Below are 20,207 nucleotides of genomic sequence, written 5' to 3'. Positions count from 1 at the left end.
ACATTAATCCAATTTATCGTAGATAATAAAAGACATGGAAACCAAACACCTCCATTCAATTCACCGGGGCCGCACATGCAGAGGATCCCAGCCCTGCAATCCGTGGCCCAAAATCCCCCTCACCCAGAGATTTTGCCAGGCCACCCTCCACACGACACAACTCGCCAGCAGGTCATCACCTACTTGTCCTTTCCGCGCCAAAGGCGGGGGCAGGCAGCGTGCGTACGTACGTACGTACGTGCAGCAATCATCTCGTCCACCTCACCTTACCCGAAACCAACAAGCGGAAAAGGAAAAAAGTTGCGAGAGAAAATCTCGCGATCAAAACCTCTCCACCTCTGCACGCCTCCACTCTATAAATCCTCCGATCGATCAGGCCGGCCTCCTCATCCTCACTGCACAAACGTTTTCTCTCCTCACTGTCCTGTGCCTGCTGCCTTCTCTTCTCATCTGCTTGCAGCAGCGGTAGACTGAGTGCAGCTCAGCAGCAGCAGAAAATGGTAACATAAACAATGCTTGCTTGTGCTGTATCTGTGCATGCAGCAGCATGTATGCATGTTTTTTTCTAATGACTCGTACGAGACGATACGAAATTCTATTGATAGAGTAGGAAAAAAATAACAAGATTACAACCCTGTAAGTCTATAAGGTCGTAACTAGAAAAAAAAATATACCACCACGCACACACCGACATTGCATGCATGTTTTCATTGGTGGTTTGGTTTGGTGATTGAGTTGCTAAGCTGGATGTATGTTTGTGCAGGTTGCTGCCGGAGGAGGTCATGGTGGTGGCGCCGACGACGGCATGGTTGTCGACTACCGGGGTAACCCGGTGGACAAGTCCAAGACCGGGGGATGGCTCGGCGCCGGGCTTATCCTAGGTACGCGTCGTCTTCACTGCTGGTCGCGACTCGCGAGTTCGATCGTGGGAAAAAGTTTGGTTGATTTGAGCTCGAGATGACATGCCATGGCGGCGGCGGTGGTTGTTAATTTGCAGGGACGGAGCTGGCGGAGCGGGTGTGCGTGATGGGCATCTCGATGAACCTGGTGACGTACCTCGTCGGCGACCTGCACCTCTCCAACGCCAAGTCCGCCAACATCGTCACCAACTTCATGGGCACCCTCAACCTCCTCGCCCTCGTCGGCGGCTTCCTCGCCGACGCCAAGCTCGGCCGCTACCTCACCATCGCCATCTCCGCCACCATCGCCGCCACCGTACGCTCTCGCTCTCGCACACACAGAACAACACATCTTCGATCATCCTCGCGCGGTGCAGGAATCTCACTACGATCTGCTGCCATGCAGGGGGTGAGCTTGCTGACGGTGGACACGATGGTGCCGGGGATGCGGCCGCCGCCGTGCGCGGACGCGCGCGGCGCCGGGGCGCACCTGCGGTGCGAGCCGGCGCGCGGGGGGCAGCTGGCGATGCTGTACGCGGCGCTGTACACGGTCGCGGCGGGCGCGGGGGGGCTCAAGGCGAACGTGTCCGGGTTCGGCTCCGACCAGTTCGACGGCGGCGACCCGCGGGAGGAGCGCGCCATGGTGTTCTTCTTCAACCGCTTCTACTTCTGCATCAGCCTCGGCTCCCTCTTCGCGGTCACCGTGCTGGTGTACGTCCAGGACAACGTCGGCCGGGGCTGGGGCTACGGCGTCTCCGCCGTCGCCATGGTCCTCGCCGTCGCTGTCCTCGTCGCCGGCACGCCCAAGTACCGGTACCGCCGCCCCGAGGGGAGCCCGCTCACCGTGATCGGGCGGGTGCTGGCAACGGCGTGGAGGAAGCGCCGCCTGCCGCTCCCCGCCGACGCCGGCGAGCTCCACGGCTACCACACATCCAAGGTTGCCTACACCGACCGCCTCAGGTAATCAACGCACAATCTTTCATGAGGGGAGATCCAGCTCTTTTCTCCCACGAGAGTTGGATGAGGATTAATATTTTCATGACACGCTTTTCAAACTGCTAAATGGTGTGTTCTGTGCGAAAACTTTCTATATAGAAGTTGCTTTAAAATATCATATTAATTTATTTTTAAATTTGAAATAATTAAAACTCAAAATCAATTATATGTTAATATCATCTCGTTTTGCGTAAAAAAACTTAATATTCATCTTCAGAAGAAAAGAATACCACCTCAGTCTCAAACCGTAGAATGTATAATCGCCACGTGGTTCTCTTTTCTCCTAATAATGTACAAAGTTCAGTTAGATATATGATCTCCTCGACTATAGAAAATTAGCTTCAGATCATACACTCGTGGTTGTCATCAGGCATCATCCGTTAGTAGTTAACTCGTTGCTGTCCTAGCTTTGTTGATTGATTAATATATAGCTGGAAGAAACATGTTTTGGTTGGGATGCAAAATGCATTATATTGCTAAGTAGACATGGATGAATGTTATTTCTTCAGAGTTTACGTGACACGATGAGCTCTGCTGATAGTACAATACTGCTGCTGTCAACCGGTGCATATAGGAGATCAGGGTTCAGATTTCAGGATTGGATTCTTGTGGCTGCTGATTTTGCCAAAACATTTGCTTGCTATTTAAATTCTATCAATCGATCGTATCGTTTGAAAATACATGGCAGAACTGAGCTTTCAAAACACTCCGTTTTTTCAGCTCTAGCCACATAGCCTTTCCATGGTTAGTATCAACTGGTGCCAATAGGATGTGAACTGGTAGAGCTTGCTAGCTAGTAGTATGTACTTCTACCTAGGCATGAGGGTTAATCTAGCTATCGATCACAAGTCTATAATCTATTATTAGCACGGTACTTAATTGGCTTCACCGGTTAGGTCACTGTCAAGGCTGAGATGGACACGAGCTATAGAGAAGAAGCTGAGGACGACAACTCAGTTCGCCCTCTTGCTAACACAGCACGCAAGAGCAAATCATGCATGGTACTAGATGAAATGAATGAGTGGTCAAAGTGAGTGAGACATCGAATTGATTAGAACACCCAATTAGTATGTGAGACACCCAATTAATTAGAGATAACATTCACCAAATTGGGCGGCCGGCTGATGGACGGAGCAGATCACAAGTAGAGTGACGAGCCGTGAATTCAGTAGTCTAGAGGTGGATTTTTTGTCGTTTATTTCCGTCACCTAAAAGTAAAAATATATAAAAAAATACAAGATGTATTAGTATGATATATTCACTTAATAAGCATGTAAACCAAATTTCATATATGCAAATAAAAAGAATAAATTTGACATTGTGCCCGCGAGCATATGTGGGGTGGTGACAAAGGATGTGTTGTGTACACAACACAAATTGCATTAACTGAGGCTCGAGATGCATATCTGAAACAGTCAGATTGGTGCACCGGCCGGCCTATACGTGCATTGCTAGAGAAGTTCAGATCCTTCAAGAATTCGCTTCATTTTGATCACAAAAGATGCCCAATCATTCACATCCATCCTTTTTTGTATAATGGATAAAATCCGGCCACCATCGAAGAAGAGAGAGACACTTATCAAAAGAACGATTCTATTGTTAAATCTCCATCTGAAAATCACTTATTCACATCCATCTGGCATCTGCGTTTTGCTAACACGAACACAACTGAAAATCATCTGATGATCTCTGTCGTATATATATGTACACACGTGTCAATTTTTTTTTACTTGCTACCTAGCTTGTTAGATACTTGGATCCGTACATACGTTGCTGACTGGGTTTTTGCCATGCAGGTGCCTGGACAGGGCGGCCATCATGGAGGCGGACCTGGCAGCGTCGCCGGCGAAGACGAACCAGACATCTGCGGCGCCGGCGGCGACGGTGACGGAGGTGGAGGAGGTGAAGATGGTGGTGAAGCTGCTGCCCATCTGGTCGACCTGCATCCTCTTCTGGACGGTGTACTCCCAGATGACCACCTTCTCCGTCGAGCAGGCCACCCGCATGGACCGCCACCTCCGCCCGGGCGCCGCCCCCGGCGGGTTCGCCATCCCGGCGGGCTCCCTCTCCGTCTTCCTCTTCCTCTCCATCCTCCTCTTCACCTCCCTCAACGAGCGCGTCCTCGTGCCGGCGGCCCGCCGCCTCACCCGCCGCCCCCAGGGCCTCACCTCGCTCCAGCGCGTCGGCGCGGGCCTCGTCCTCGCCACCGTCGCCATGGCCACCTCCGCGCTCGTCGAGAAGAAGCGGCGCGACGCCGCCAACGACGGCGGCGGCGGCGGCATGATCAGCGCGTTCTGGCTGGTGCCGCAGTTCTTCCTGGTGGGCGCCGGCGAGGCGTTCGCGTACGTCGGGCAGCTGGAGTTCTTCATCCGCGAGGCGCCGGAGCGGATGAAGTCGATGAGCACGGGGCTCTTCCTGGTGACGCTGTCCATGGGGTTCTTCCTCAGCAGCTTCCTCGTCTTCGCCGTCGACGCCGCCACGCGGGGGGCGTGGATACGGAACGACCTCGACGCCGGCAGGCTGGACCTCTTCTACTGGATGCTGGCCGTGCTCGGGGTGGCCAACTTCGCCGTGTTCCTCGTGTTCGCGAGGCGCCACGAGTACAAGCAGCCCGCCGGCACGGCCGCCGTGGTGGTGGCGCCCGCCGCTGCCAAGGACGGCGGCGCCGGCGAGGAGAAGGAGATGGACGACTTCGTCGTGGTCAAGGAGGCCGTAGAAGGGATGGATGTGTAGACGCGTAGTGTGTACGAATGTTAGTGTGCAATCGTAGTATAGAGGTTTGGGTTTTTGAGGTAGTGTGCGTAGCAGTTTTCGTGCAGAGTGCAGTGTATGATATGATATGATGCTAGCTTCAATCTCCTGAAAAATGTTAATGGAGATAGATGAGCTGAGGTAATGTTTGCCAAGTGAAGATATTTTGAAAAAGGAAAAAGTGTTGTAAATTTCCCAGAGCTTTCAATTTTGCTTTCAGAACTACTTCTATGAAAACACATTGTCAATGTTAATAAAACTGATCGGTTTTCACTAAAACAGCTCGCTTTTTTTTAACTGTCGGAGATCGGTTTGTTAAATACGATCAGTTTTATTAGTATTTTTGTTTGGCATAGCTTCAACTCCAGCTCCATCTTTTTTGGAGTTAGAGTCCAACTAAACAGTTTTAGCTCCACCTAAATGAGCAGAGCTGGGTGGAACACTCTCACAAAATGAACTAAAGAGATGGAGCTAGGTTTAGGCAGCTCCACAACTCCACTCCAGACGAGCTCTACCAAACATGCTCTAATTATGAAACAAACTAAATAGTACCTCGCACTTTGATGTAGAATATGTGGATAAATATTTGTTAAGTATTATAAAAATAATGAATAGATATATTGAAATATTGTGAAAATGATATGAGGGATGATGATTAGATGTATGACCTGTAGAACTCAATAAATTGTCGATGATTTTACATGCTTGTGAGTTTGATATGCAATTATAGCTAGTGGATGATGACGTGACATGTTTGTACGTTGAGTTGTAGGTTTAGTTGGTTGTAAATTGTAGATTCAAAACTTTGTTTAGTACATTTATGACAAGGCATGTTTAAACTTTTAGGACATTTATCCTCGATAACTTCTTGATAATTAATTTAAAAATAAAAACAATATGTGCACAATTATTTTGAAAAGTACTATCATAATATCATAAATGTATTAGATTTATAACTTATTTAATATAAAATTAATGGTTAATTATAAAATCTTAGGTGAATTCTAAATGCACGCCAAATAGTTATGACAAGAGGAATATAGTATAATAAGTATACATGAAAAATGTATGTATTTGATTGTGATAAAATTACACACACACTCTCTCTCAAAGATCTATAGAAGAGTGTAGTTTTACTTAAGGGCTTGTTTGTAGAGTTTTATATTACGAGAAGCACCTCGTGAGAATCTAGATGGTGAAAAAAAAATAAAACTTAAGCAACTAGCTTGTGACTTCTTGTTTATTTTCTTTGTACAACAAAGAAAAATGGATTTGTTTATGGAAGTTTGTAATTCTTAGAGAAGCTATAGGTATCAGAAACTCCCGTAAATAGACCATAAAACATTTGTTTATAAAAGAATATAGTTTTAGAGTGATGTATTATAACTCTTTAATACTACTTCATCTTTTTCTTTTTTGATTTTGTCATTGTAGCAATATTACTCCTTCACTCTTTAATGTATGGTGTAGTAGTCTTTCAATATTTTGCTTAACTTAGTAATATGCTCCTGCTTTATAACAGGAATTCTATATAATTAGAAATTGACTGGGTGAGTGGATTGACGATAAAACATAAGATAGGTCCGTATAATTGAGGACTGGTTGATGGGTGAATTGAAAAGAAAATACTGAATCCTATGGTCATTATACTCATACACAGATGAGTGCACGACCTCCTACGCGAAAGGAGGTTGGTTGTGCTTTTAAAGTCATTTCTCTTTGACTAGCTAAAAATATTTTTCTAAGAGATGGAGGGAGCGATATTTTGCTACTTTTCATTTATTATGCATGCAATATCTACGCAAAATGTAATAACACTATAATAACTACTTAAATTTCGTTTTCTTTTTGCTAGGATTGAAAATGCTTCTTTTATTTTTTTTTAAGAATATACCACTATCGTTGTATAAGTCAGTGAGGACTGCATCTTCATTTATATCTACACAGTTACGCATGCACTACTAAATCATATCCGTCCGGCATATTTTAAGTTTTTTTTGGGTGAATAGTTAATTTAGTCCCTCAAGTTTCAGCGAAGGCTCAATTTGGTCCTTCACGTTTTATTTTGTCCACATAGATCCTTCAAATATTTGTTTTGGCTTGAAATCATCCTTGGGTCCACTTAATATGCCATATAGCTATTTCTAGTCAATATTTCTATTAGAAAATGTCATTTTTGCCCTTAATTTATATACATCTATATACTAGAAAAGAGAAAGCCAACATGAATAAACAATATTACAGATATACTTTCCACTATTTCAACATATGCACATGAAACTTAAGCAATTGCTATTGTATACACTTGCTAGTACATAATTTTTTTCGTTTTACATAATATACTATGCATTATATATAAAAAATTCAAGCATGCAATTTCTCTCTTATACATGTGAATGATGAGGGGTATAAGTATCATTTATGAAGAGAGTTGTTGGTTCAAGGATAAGTTTAAACTAAAGTGAAAACTTGAAGGACTAATATGGATATATTAAAACATCAAGGACTAAACTGAGCCTCAGATGAAATTTATAGGACCACTTTAACTATTTACCTTTTTTTTTTAATGTTAGGACATTGCATTGAATGGTTACTTAAATTTCGAGACGCATAAAACTCATTCGACGTACTACCAAATACTCTAATCATATCTCCTGTAGGTCAACCCTGCAACTCTTGCAAAAAAAAAAAAAAACGTGTGATAGAAAATCCTACAGAATACGCAACCACTTCCAATCTTTTTCCTTCAACAAGGATTGTGTTGTTCACATCAAAATTAAAAGTTTAAAGAAATTAGAACGATATGATGAAAAAGTTGGAAGTTTATATATATATAAAAATTTGATATGACGGAAAAGTTAAAATAGCTTGAAAAAAAAAGTTAAACGGGACAAAAAAACAAAAACACTTCCATTTTCTCCCCAGCACATCCATCCTCCCTCTCACTTACTAATACTGACGACGTGGCATGCTGCCCGGCCACACGTATTGGCACCGACCGTATCAATCCGACGGCCCAGATGCATCCCCACACCGCTTCGCGCTCCGCCGCGGCGGAGGAGGGCATTTCCGTCATTTCACCCGTTGCCGCCGTCGTCGTCGTCGTCCAGCTCGTCGTGCGGAAGCAGAAAACGTTTTGTTTTAATTATTATTTATTATTATTATTATTTATTTTTGCGTCAGCTCATCGACTCGTTTTTCTCCACGCCGTATTATCCTCATCAGCTGCAGCTTCCGCTCCTCCTTCCTCCTCCGCCTCGTCTCGGCTCGCGCTAGGTTTTACTCCTCCTCTCCTTCCTCCTCTTCCTCCTCCTCCTCCGGCTCCAGCGGCGGCGAGGTTGCGAGCGCGTGTGTGCTGCGGCAGTGTGTAAAGAAGGGAGAAGGGAAGGGGAGGGGATGGGATACGACGCCATGGCCCACGACGCGTCCTCACCGTCGGCCGCGCGCGACGCGAAGAAGAAGCGGGTAAGGGTGGGGGGTTCTCTCCGATTCGAGTTCGGATGTTTTCGATTGGATGAGATGGGGGTGCTGATCCGTGGGGATTTTTTTTTTTGGGTGGTGGTGGTGGTGGTGGGTGTTTCTGTTTTTGCAGGGGAATCGGTCGGCGAAGCTGAAGCAGAGCAAGCTCGACGTGCGGCGGGAGCAGTGGCTTTCGCAGGGTCTGATCTCTCGCGCTCCTTATCTGTTTTTTTTTTTTTGTTTTCCTAATCATGTTTGATTTTGGATGTTGTTGGGTCGGCCCAGGTGATCTGGGGGGGGGGGGGGGGGGAATTGGGATCTTGGGTTTCAATTTGCCCTCAAATTCGGTTCATTGTATTGGTGGAGTCTGCCTAAAGAGAGCTATTCTTTTTTTGCTTTGATGGGTTTTTAGGCGATGCTTTTGATGAATTCTGCGCTGTCGGGTGAGAAAGTTGGAATCTTTGTTTCGGTCTTTTGGTCCCATTTTGATGTGTTTTGCTTGATTTGGGATCTGGGGTGAGAAAGCTTCAATCATTAGTTGATCATTTGGCCATTTGCTCAGAATCTGATCCATCTTCTGTTTGGATTGGTCTAGTGAAGGATGGGAAGGAGGTGAAGGCTGTGGTATCCCCTGGAGCAGCGGCAGGAGCCAACTCCGGGTCGCCGATCCTCGCATCCCCGCACCCTCCACTCCCTCGCCGGCGTGCAGAGATTCGGACGAGGGAAGGGGATCCAGAGGATTTCAAGGAGGATTCAGTTGGCGCTAGCCAGGATGTTGGTAGCAGTGATCATGAGTCTCCGTTGCACAGCCCTGTCTCCTACAACCCTCCTATTGGCTGCTTGCAGCAGAAGCACTGCTCGGGCAATGGTGGTGGCCGTAGCTTCAGCAGCGGCAGCAGTGCTTGGTCCAGCTCTCGGAGTGTGACTGATTCTGACGATGACACTGGTGGTAGCCCCGAGAATGATGATGATGGAGTTTTGGATGATTGGGAAGCTGTTGCCGATGCACTCTCAGTGGATGACAACCATAATCACCAGGATCCAGTGCCGGCAGATCCACCAGTTGTACCTGCATCTTGTCCAGTGCCTGCTAATGCAGCAACAAGGCAAGAACCAATCAAGAGTAGTACAAGAGCTTGGAGCCCAGATGATGCATTCCGTCCACAGAGTTTACCCAGCCTCTCCAAACAAGTCAGCTTTCCAGCTAGCATGGGTAACTGTTGGGTGGCAATGGGGATAGGATCTGCACAAAAGGGAGTCCCCTCGAAGCCGACATCCTGCCCTATATGCTACGAGGACCTTGATCCAACAGATTCAAGCTTCCTCCCTTGCCCCTGCGGTTTTCATCTGTGTCTGTTCTGCCACAAGAGAATTCTTGAGGCAGATGGGCGCTGTCCTGCCTGCAGGAAGCAGTACATCTCAGCTTCTTCAGGTGGAGAAACGGTTGGAAGTGAACGTGAGATGGGGAATTTGCGTCTGTCCCGTTCTTGTAGTATGGGTCCAAGATACTAAGATGGCAGGGTTATGACCTAGTTAATCATCACAGTTCTTCTCTATGCATGGTACTGTTTGGTATGTTACCTACGTTTGCCTTTTCATATAAAGAAATGTGAATATCGGCATAGGCTGTTTAATCGTAATAGAAAGTTCCCCAGTAATTTGTTGACTTTTGATGAGTTTGCTTTGTGTATGGTGAATATGTTGCTGAGAGGACCCTTTGTTATTCATGGTGTGGAAGTCTATAAATAATAGCTATACAGGGTGTTTGTTGTCGACTTGTGAAATCTGCTATTTGTTCTCCACAATCCACATTATCTACTCAGTAACTATGTTGTATTAGCTTGTAAACCCTTTATGGTTCTTTCAATCTTCTGCACTTTCTAGTTACATTTTTCTGGTCTTTCTTAATAGGTAATCTTATCATTGACGAATTATGCATGCCTTTGTCTATGGGTGTACTTAAATTGGATTTATCTAGTACTACCTCTGTCCTAAATTAGTGGTCACTTTGACTTTTTTCTTGTAACGTTTGACCATTCCTCTTATTTGAAAAATTAGTGCAAATATAAAAAAGGATAAGTGATACTTAAAGTACTTTTGATAATAAAGCAACAAGTATTTTGGGACGGAGGTAGTAGTATGTTATCTAGGGACAAATGCATCTCTTTCCAGGTCATTTTCTGTTCCAGCGTGCAACATTTACTTGTTTTGTTATTTGCTATTATTTTCTATTAGATATCGCTTGGCTCATGTTTCAGGCTGCTCATCAGTAATTCTTTCCCTCCATCTTTTCAAGATATCTACCCAAGGAATTAAATCTCAGTCATTCGAATTGAGTATGGTACCTTGCTCCTTCCCTCTTGGTATTTAGTTTTTACTTTCATAGAATGCACAAGCACCATCAGGTAGCAGTAAGTCAGTAACATGCAATCATGGTGATAAACCTTGAACTCCTAAATCAATCAAATAGGTTATATTGTAAGATCAACCTTTGTTGAAAATCCTAGTAAAGTGAATGGGTGAATGGGTTAACATGTAACCACGGTGATAAACCTTGAATTCCTAAATCGATCATATGGGTTATATTGTAAGATCAGCCTTTGTTGAAAGAAAAAAGTTCATTTCATTGAAAGAAAAAGGTCCATTTTAATGAGCTGAAAAATTGTTTAGGGGGCTAAGTGGTCAGGCGAAATAGTTCGGGGAAGTAAAATGGACTTTTTTTTCTTGGTAAAGATGTTTGTTTACTTCTCATATGGTGCATTCTTTTTCTTCGCTTTGGGTTTCATATTGTTCTGGATTATGAAGAAAATATGTTTGTTTACCACTTTGGGCAGTGTATAAATGTATTGATAAAGGATTTGATATTGCTGTTTTTACAAGATATTTTCGCTTTTGTTTTAAAATTCTATTTCTCTCTAAAATACGGTTCATTATTTGTTGGGCTGGATTTGCTACTTAAATTATCTCCGTCATATGATGAAGTTGTTGTCTTTTCATTGTGAGTACTTGACTAATTAGGTGACCACATAGGAATGGTACTACATTCCTTTGCGTATCTCATGCACAATTGCTTCTGTTGAGCTAATTTACCCTCTTTTCTGAAATTTTGGGAGCAAATGATCAACAGAATAACCTAGGTACTTCCATGTGCATAAATTGTGCTTTAAGATTTATGCTTTCCCTTTCCATATTGTAGGACAGTGAAATTATGCAAATCTATTTACAGTTAATATTTACAGATTGAAACCAAGGGTGCTCTAATGTGATATCGTGGTGCACACAATGTCAGAGTTTACTAGTTAAGGACCTCCCCTCCCCTTTTCAAGGCTACTTCATTTGTTGAATCAAATAGAAGGTGTGTTATGTATTTGGGAAAAAAAAAGGCAATACAATATGTTTAGTGACACAAGTGATATCATTGGATTTATATTTATATAAATGCTTTCTTATCATGTTAATTTTGTACTATTGATGAAACATTGCGAAAGAAAATAACTGTCGAAGTTCAGTATTGAAGTCTATTTAAAACTGATAGACCTTGTATCAGGTTTACCTTATCGTTTGGGCCGAGATTACCACCACCCCGCGGTAGCGCGATAACCACGATAATCGCGTGATAATCGTCTAAAATCGCACAAAAATCACATCCAAAAATTCGAATTCAAAACTTGGTGGTTTCGCGGTTTCACCACGATAATCACATGGTTTACCGCAATAACCGCTGTATTCGCACGGTTATCGTGGGCTGTGTAGCTGAAATTATGTAAATGCAAAATAAATAAGGGAAAAAAATAAAAAATACGGTTGAATATGTGTAGAAAACTAGAAATTGAGAATAATTGGAAAAATATATAGGATACTTAAGGCCCAATATTCTCTTCCCTTTTCTAATTTGTAAACTATTCTCGGTTGTGCCCTCAAATTTGAATATAGCTTACTCTATTTCAAAAAAAATTCTTCACCATTGACAATTACAAATCAAGAACCATATCCATGATTTTTTTCAATTTTTTTAATTTTTTCCGGAATTTTGAATTTGGTCAAAATTCATCCAAACCATATCGTCGATTTCTCCTACCGTACCCCCATGATAATCGTGATAATCGCGTGATTATCGTGCGATAAGTGAAACCCTGCCTTATATCTTTCAACGGAGTGAGTATTGTAGAAGTGTACTTGACTGCAGATCTTGAATCAAAGTACGACCCGGAGGTATATCTCATGTTTAGGTTGAAGTAAATCGAGTAGGCTAGAGCATGGTGATGTGTCTGACTCTGATGTTATGCATGATATGGTGAATGTTTTCAGTTCAGGCTGCTTTTCAGCTAGCGGCACAGAAAGATGTACTTGAGCACACCCTCCGTCCTTAAAAAAAAAAAATCAATTCCTGACTATAAATTTAAATATAGCGGGTGTATAGATTCAAAGTTAGAAATTGTTTTTTTTTTTCACCATGGATGGAGTTGTTCATTAGTGCAATCAATCAGTCGCACTCGCTACAACGCGATCGATTGACAAACACATCAACGATCTAAGCATATATATATCGTCTCAAGTCGACCTACGAGTCGGCTATTTCAGCTTTACCCTCTGCGATCGCTATAAAGAGGAATTATGGCAACTACAGTGAAACGGACGAAATACCATTTATCATTTGGGTTCAGGTTATAATGCCATAGCTGTATCTAGATACTTCAACTATTTTAGTTGTATTAAGATGTCCAACTGTACTGTTTCCGATCTGTATGGGCTGATAAAGCATACTGGCCTACACTGAAGAAATTTCGAGGAATAATATACCTTTCAAAAGTATTAATACGGTCATAGACTGTAAATGCATAAATGTGATGGACTAAAAAAACTACGGTTACTGCTACTAACTCGTCACCTCCCCATCTACTTGCACCAGGAGCTGTTACATTACGTTAACGAGCTGTTACATTAGGCGCGGAAGATCGATTGTAATTGTATGGCCATAAAGTAGCAGAGTACTTCTGATGGAATGCACGCGCGTTGGTGATTGAACCCCCGCATCCTTGTACTGTTCCAACGTGGCACACATACTGTGCAACGATCTGCGCCAATATTCCCATCAAATGACCAAAATTTTCCCCAAAACTAGAGAAAAGTAAGTTGCTTTACATGAGCAGATGTTTCACCTCTGAATTTGAACCGACTTAATAACTGAGTACCACTTCAAAATTTATAACCTTCTTAAACCAATAGTTCAAAATTTATCATCTACAAAATAAATAGTAACTCCTGCCTAATTTATACACTAGTATAATAACACCTCTTAGGTAGAGGTATAACTACACTATGAAGCTAGCTTTCTTGATTTCTCTGCCGCTACCACCACAAGTCTCTCCCCCTCCGTTGAAGAACTCAACTGCATTTAGCATATTATCACACGATCCATGATCCACTTATTGGAGCCGTCCCTTAAGCATTATTCTTTCGAACCAATCCCTCCTTCCGCTTTGATGTATCACAAAATTTTCATCATTTTTGCGCTGACAGCAATATGAGCTGAAAAACAATACGGTTTTGGACGGTGAGAATATTTTTCAGAAGCGAGTGCAGAGATGTTGAACAAGTTCACACATGGTGCCAAATGTAAAGAGGAGCACATACCTGCTGGGCAACATGGATTAGTTGATTGTCACCTGGAGGTGACTCTATGACGAGATCTTGCGTCTCAGGCTTTGCATGAGGCTCATGATTCTCAGATGGGCAAACCACACTGCTGCTTTTCTCAGGGACAGCCCCTTGAGGAGTGCTGTCTAAAGGCGCGGCCTTGCGTTTCCTGCGATTGAATGTGTATTTGATATATCTGGCACCTTCAGCTTGCACGGCAACTCCAGAAGTTGCTTCTTTTGCATTTTCTTCTTTGTCCAGGGAGCTGACTATCGAAGAATCAGCTCCATCTGAAGCTAAAATAATGCAGCTTTTATCCACATTCACTTCTTCCAAGACTATTGCATTATTATCTGGTCTTCTACACTCTTTGTGATCCACTCGCGAGTTACCTGCATCATATTAACCATGCTCAGGGCTCAATACATATTCAGAAAGTAATAACAGAGGCATATGTTGTAAATTAAAAAACAAAGTTTCTAAATGGTACCTTCATCTCCAATTTCACTCTCTGTTGACTGAGGGACTAGCGGGGAGCTGTTCTCAGACTTTAATTGATCAGCATTTGCAGCATCAGTCACGTGCATCAAGTTTTCAGCAGTACATTGCAAAACAGGACCATTGTTTCCAGCAGGTGGATCAGAGCTCTGTTCACTATTTAGCATGCTATTATTATTACTTGATTTTGGCAGGGTGTTCCCTAATTCAGGGGCAGCTTTTGCCTCAAAATCAGATTCAAAAACTCTGATAGTCTTAGACCTTTTCCTCCTTTTCATCTGCATTTTGTTTACTGAAAGTACATCATTTGGTCCAGGGGAAGCAGGGTGAAGATTCAAGTCAGCATCCTTTTCATCCTTGAGCAATTCATCCTTCTGGTCAGCTAATCCCTCACCAACACTTCCAGAAGACGCCTTTAGAGGTGAAAGATCTTGTTCAAGAGCCTGAAGTAGCAGCAAACACCCATTTCCATCAGATGTATCAGACGACTTGTACTCCGTTTGCCCATGCTCACCAGAATTATCATGCATGTAACTTGGCCTGCTTCGCCTACCTCTCTTTCTCTTGCAGTTGGCCAGAAATTTTGTTTGAAGTATCTGTTCCATGATGGACCTTGTGCTCTGTGGGTTTCTGTTGGTATCAGTTTTTCCAGTCTTAGAACGGCTATTCAGTGCACTAGTTTGCTTGCTGTTTTCTACCAGGGATGTATCCGAATTTGGACTTCGCTGCTTGATTGCACGGATACGTTGTGTACATCCATTGCGATACAGCTCAGGATTCTTAGTTCTAGCCATGAATGAACCCAGATCAGAATCACAACGGTACAGTGTCTCCAAGTTTTCAACAGCTCCACTTTCCTTTGCCATATTTTTACTCTTTGAGGATACTCTGCCTTGTAGATGCTTTCTAGAAGAAGAGCTGCTATTTTTATTAGAATTGATCTTATTGCAGGTGCGAAGGTTATTTCTTCTTTCCTCAGCCAAAGTGCTCCTTGCTTGCTCCAGTTCAGTATTTGATCTCTGCAGTTCAATTTGAAGGGAGGCCACTGTATCTTGAGCACCATGTAATTGCTCTTGTAGTTCCTTAATCTTATTAATGTTTGCCAAAGATTGCGACTCTGCTTCTTTTATCTGCACATGTACAAACAAGTTTTGACACGCATCAGTTCCACATGAGAGAAAGGACACATCTATTTAAAGTTGTAAACATTTGGAACAAATGATTGCAAAGCAAGTTCAAAAGAGAAATAACTAAGCTGCTTTATGTACAAAAAAGTAACTTTTTTTAAATCAAATTGGCATGAGCTGTTGCCAGCATGTGAATCCTGCTGACCAACGCATTTTACCCTAGCCCCTTCTCAGTGTCTTTAATTTTTTGGGTATAAAATAAAGAGCATGCACGGAACCCTTGTAACTAGCACGCCCAGCCCTTGGCACGGTAGCGAGTCCACCTGGCTAGGGCCCAGCAAACTGACCCAATCCATCACGCTCTTTTGACATAGATTGCTGGAAAATATATAAGATCTAGAGAGTTTCAAATGGAAGGCAGTCTTTTCCATCTCTCCCTGATTACTTACCCATTAAACAACGAACGAATGATTAGCGATATGTTATAAATGGCAGATAACTGCAAGGAAACTCAACTTGATTTTTTTGGCAGGATATGATGCAGGACAAAAGAGGATCAAAATCACCAGATTTTTACCAAATGATTTTTGTAAGTACTTATATGCCATTGAATAAGCTACAAGGATTTCTACCATATGTAATCAGCATTGACCTTTTCAAATGATACCATGTGTATTCAATTCTTTTTAGGTTAACTATTTAAATTTCTTCAATGTTCTAAGACAGTGAGCTGTGCAGTGTGGTCACCCCACCTTGTAGATCTTATGCGGAAAGCGGCCGTGTAAGAGATTTTAAATTTCTTTAGTCTAACATGTGAGGCACATCTTTCTTTATGAACAATAAACATAGGTTTAAAGAATAAAAGTCATACAGAAGTACATGGGCCTTTTAATAAATGAAAGTCATACATGGGCCTATTAATCAGCCTTGTATGTGGGGTAACCGGGTAAGTGGGCCGCTTATCCGCATATGCTCATGCTTAACCGTGTAAATCAACTGCTTACAATTCTTGACAAGGTTTGGCAACCTTGTACGCTTAACCGGTGGCTGTGATGTTGCTTTACTGCGTTTCTCATTTTATTTGTGAATCCATAGTCTATCCCTCTTAAATATTATGATTCGTTTGTATGCCTTTAAATGGTGAGATAAGAAAATTTCAGGCGACAATCCAGGCAATCACAGACTTAGACCGGCCAATCAAATTTGAGTATACATGCATTTATATTTAATAACACTGGGCCACAATAACCAGGCAAAAGGCTGTTTTATGACTTAATGCTTAGTTAATGGGAAACAAATCAAGTTTATTTAGACATGCTACGTTTGCTGGTAAAAGAAGGGGCCTACAGAAACAGAGAGTGATGATTGTCCTCTAATCTTTAACACGTACATGCCCATATGCATATGTTTATACGCAGTGACTGGGCCTACCACCAGTACTAGAATAGATTAGAGGAATCGGCAATCATCCAGGTTATAGGCCTAGAATCCATAATGAATTTTACAACCATGATTTGCATTTCCCAAATAATATGGATAGCCCTAATACATAGTCAATGGTTCTACCTACCAAAAAAAGATTTAAAAACTATAATTTAATTGAAAAAGGTTGTTCCGAACAAATGGAACAAAGGTCACAGGCCATGGTAAAATATATCACAAAATACAAGCGCCACCACATGTATAACATTTCACCATTCAAACAGATCAAGTACATTAACGGATAAGCATTCTTTTCATCTATTGTCTTCAACACAATGTTGAACACAGCACAAGGCAGACAGAAAACAGTTTAGAAAGACTGAAAATGATACAAATTAGTATAGTACGGATGAGCAAGGACCAACTCACGATTACTTCTTGACCCACTCTAGTTCAACTAAGTGAACTACATTTAATTTTTGAAAACTTCATGAATGGAATCTAGTTCATTTAGTCTAGAGTGGCCAAAGAGTACCTATGGGGCAGCTGCACTCACCCTAAGTAAGTACTCCAATATAGGTAGAAGAACCACTACTTCAGAACATGGAGTTATTGTAATTAATATACATATCACAAATGTGTTGTCTTAACAAATAGCTAGCCAATATGAGGCACAATAGTGGTGTTACAAATATCCAAATTTGCCTCAAATCACAAGATTTAAAATAACTTTGAAGCATTCCTCTTAGAACCATCATAACAAATAAAGGTCTCAACAGGGCAGTTAGCTTATCACAGTTAACTAACTTTTGTAAAGATGGCAGACTTTCTGCCATTGCTATCCAACAAAAACCCTGGGCTTTACACAAACTGAAAGAAACTCTACAGTTATTTTTTGTTAGCAGAACTGCACCAATAGACTGAAGGTACTAAAAAGCAGCAGGAGACCATGTCTGGTACAGACTTGGCCAATAACACTATCAATATGATGCCTTGTACGCAAAGTAAACACGGACTACATTTTAAAATACAATAAAGTATCAAGGTCACAATGACTGGTTGGAACAATCATAAACCTTGACCATATACACATATATGACCTAAACATGGACTGGATAATGAAAAATTAACTTAAAAAGTAAAAAGTTCAGGCAAGACGCTACAACATACGATTTCCCAATAAGAAATTGTGCACTGCAGAAATCAACCGAGAACAAAATATGGTAATGTAATTTACAAATGAGGGTTTACTAAAGTTGAGAGAATTGCTCAATTAAATTTCAATCAGCTATTGGAATTATATTATTATGTACTAAGAGATTACCCCATAAATTGGCATAATTGCATAAACAACATGGTAGCCTATATTGCACTAGTGTTCTTTTTGTATTATAACACTCTTTGCAGGAGCATGGTTTATCAGCAGATTATAAACAAAAATGTAAAATATATAGTATCCTATTGTTGCTCTCAGGACTCAAAAATTTGGCCACACACAAAAATACCAGTGCCATCTAGATAGTTCACTACACTTCAATGTATAACAGCAAATAGAAATAGCATGCATCACCCTACCACAGGGGAAAAAAGCACAAATAAGTAGAGAGAAGTGAAATGTGATTCATCACTACATTAAAATGGGAACGTTATGTACCTATTATCAGTTATCACCAAAGCTAGTGTCTCAAAACTCATTGTAACAATCTTACTATTTGCATGCTTTGGGGAACTGAGGAACCCAAAATCTACCAATTTGAGTTAGAGCACAAACACAAACTTGTGCTTCCATTCCCCCCTCTACCACCCACTCAAAGGAGCCTAGCCTAGTTGCCCTCGAGGCTGCCGCAATAGATACCGAAAAGGGAAAATTTCTACTTTGAAGGCTGTGCAAAATCAACACCACTGCATAAACCAAAATGCAGAAGCATGAAAAAGCACAAGCACCAGCTTTCCCAACCAACATTTGGGCAGAGTACGGAACCGCGAAACCCCCTATAATTCGAACTCCAAATCCCCGCATTCAAACGCAAAATCTGCATCCACCAGAATTCCGAGAAATACCACCACCCAAAAACCTCCCTAAATCGCGGAAACTCGCAATCCCCGAAAGGGGGCCGAAATCGCAACCACACCTACGAACAACCAAACCCGAAGGAAACACCCAACCAACCAACCAACTAACCAACGAAAGGAGCAAGCGAAAAAAAAAACCGAAGGAGCGGAAGGGGAGGAGGAGGGGCGTGGCGTACCCTGGCCTCCATGATGGCCTTGAGCCTGACGAGCGCGGCGACGCCGTCCTCCCTCGCCGCCGCCAAACCCCCCGCGAGCGCCCCCCCCCGCCGCTCCGCCGCCAGCACCCGCGCCGCCGACTCCTGCGCCATGTTCAGCATGATCTCCGCGTACGCCTTCCTCATCCCCTCCACCTGCAAACAAACACCCACCCACCCACCCACCCAAAAACCCCCCACACAACCACAATCAATCAATCAATCAGCGCGCCCAAAACCAGATTACACCACCACCCGCGGCGGCGGCGGCGGAGTAGAACGGAAGAGGGAGGCCTGGGAATTCCACCCCACTCACCTGCGACTCCGCCATTCTCGAGGAGAGGTGGGGGATTTGGGGGGGAGAGTGGCGGTTGGGGAGGGAAGAAGAGAAGGGAAGGGGGGGAATCGAATGGGGGTGGAGGCGGAGGGAGGGAGGGAGGGTGGGCGCGGCCGCGCTCCCGCTCTCGCCTTTTTCACTACTCGCGTCCGTTGGGGACTTGGGGTGGGGTGAAGGGGGGCTCGTTTCCGTTTTTTCCTCCTGCTGCTGCTGCTGCTGCTGCTGCTGCTGCGGCTTCGAGTCTCGGGAGGGCGGAAGTGGAAAGCGGAAGCCCAACTTCCCTAATGTTTCTCCGCGTCGCGGAGAGGACCCTGTGGTTTGTAGATATTGCGTGCAGCGTGCATATATCGACAGATGTTTAGCAGGTCGGGCGACCAGTCGGGTTCCATCGCTACCATCTTCACTACAGATTATCGTCGGTGTATAAACAAATTGGTAGATCATATAAAAACATCATTAATCACCCAGGTTCAGATATTGTGTGTGTATCAATGGAAGTTGGTTGGGTGATATGTAGTGGCGGAGACAGCTCCCAGGTAGGTCGGGAGATCGTCTGGCTCCATCGTCGCCACCTTCACTACATATTGTCTTTGGCGTATAAAGAAGTGGTAGGTCATGAAGAAACACTATTAGTCGCTTATGCTCGATAATGTCGCTAGCTCTGTGAACGTTATGAGTTGTAGTGCTTGAGATTTCGGTATAACGTAGATTTAAAATCCTGTAATTGAAAGTGTTGGTTTAAATGCAATGATAACTTTAGATTTAGATGAGATGTAGTATTTTTTTTATGAACCAAGAGAAATATGCCGTACCA

The 20,207-nt window shown here is 43.0% G+C and overlaps 3 protein-coding genes across 3 annotated transcripts; 2 read left to right on the top strand and 1 right to left on the bottom strand.

The window, feature by feature from the left end:
* Window positions 1-366: 366 nt before the first annotated feature.
* Window positions 367-4,828, top strand: LOC127764768 (protein NRT1/ PTR FAMILY 6.4-like). Its single transcript, XM_052289682.1, has 5 exons — window positions 367-500; window positions 764-881; window positions 998-1,215; window positions 1,306-1,859; window positions 3,692-4,828. Exons 1-5 carry the CDS (start codon window positions 498-500, stop codon window positions 4,626-4,628), a joined length of 1,830 nt encoding a protein of 609 aa, XP_052145642.1. The 5' UTR covers window positions 367-497; the 3' UTR covers window positions 4,629-4,828.
* Window positions 4,829-7,833: 3,005 nt separating this feature from the next.
* On the top strand, window positions 7,834-9,889 carry LOC127764145 (uncharacterized). The gene is made up of 3 exons (XM_052288977.1): window positions 7,834-8,111; window positions 8,239-8,305; window positions 8,701-9,889. The coding sequence occupies exons 1-3, from the start codon at window positions 8,043-8,045 to the stop codon at window positions 9,615-9,617; spliced, it is 1,053 nt and encodes a 350-aa protein (XP_052144937.1). The 5' UTR covers window positions 7,834-8,042; the 3' UTR covers window positions 9,618-9,889.
* A 3,302-nt stretch (window positions 9,890-13,191) lies between these two features.
* On the bottom strand, window positions 13,192-19,491 carry LOC127764413 (uncharacterized). Its single transcript, XM_052289296.1, has 5 exons — window positions 19,373-19,491; window positions 19,039-19,212; window positions 14,233-15,370; window positions 13,740-14,134; window positions 13,192-13,634 (listed from the first exon to the last, which is right to left on the bottom strand). The coding sequence occupies exons 1-5, from the start codon at window positions 19,385-19,387 to the stop codon at window positions 13,608-13,610; spliced, it is 1,749 nt and encodes a 582-aa protein (XP_052145256.1). The 5' UTR covers window positions 19,388-19,491; the 3' UTR covers window positions 13,192-13,607.
* Window positions 19,492-20,207: the final 716 nt, after the last annotated feature.

This window comes from Oryza glaberrima, chromosome 2 (genome assembly GCF_000147395.1).
Source record: "Oryza glaberrima chromosome 2, OglaRS2, whole genome shotgun sequence".
Lineage (NCBI taxonomy): Eukaryota > Viridiplantae > Streptophyta > Magnoliopsida > Poales > Poaceae > Oryza > Oryza glaberrima.
Note: the sequence above shows the minus strand (reverse complement) of the source record. Positions and strands in the feature narration are given on the sequence as shown.

Coding starts and splice junctions, on each gene's coding strand:
- LOC127764413 (XM_052289296.1), bottom strand. Junction 15,371..19,038: donor AGGCCATCATGGAGGCCAGG/GTACGCCACGCC, acceptor GTACATGTGCAG/ATAAAAGAAGCAGAGTCGCA. Junction 14,135..14,232: donor GAGTGAAATTGGAGATGAAG/GTACCATTTAGA, acceptor AATATGATGCAG/GTAACTCGCGAGTGGATCAC.
- LOC127764145 (XM_052288977.1), top strand. CDS start 8,043: ATGGGATACGACGCCATGGCCCACGACGCGTCCTCACCGTCGGCCGCG. Junction 8,112..8,238: donor GCGACGCGAAGAAGAAGCGG/GTAAGGGTGGGG, acceptor CTGTTTTTGCAG/GGGAATCGGTCGGCGAAGCT. Junction 8,306..8,700: donor GGAGCAGTGGCTTTCGCAGG/GTCTGATCTCTC, acceptor GGATTGGTCTAG/TGAAGGATGGGAAGGAGGTG.
- LOC127764768 (XM_052289682.1), top strand. Junction 1,216..1,305: donor CCGCCACCATCGCCGCCACC/GTACGCTCTCGC, acceptor GCTGCCATGCAG/GGGGTGAGCTTGCTGACGGT. Junction 1,860..3,691: donor GCCTACACCGACCGCCTCAG/GTAATCAACGCA, acceptor TTTGCCATGCAG/GTGCCTGGACAGGGCGGCCA.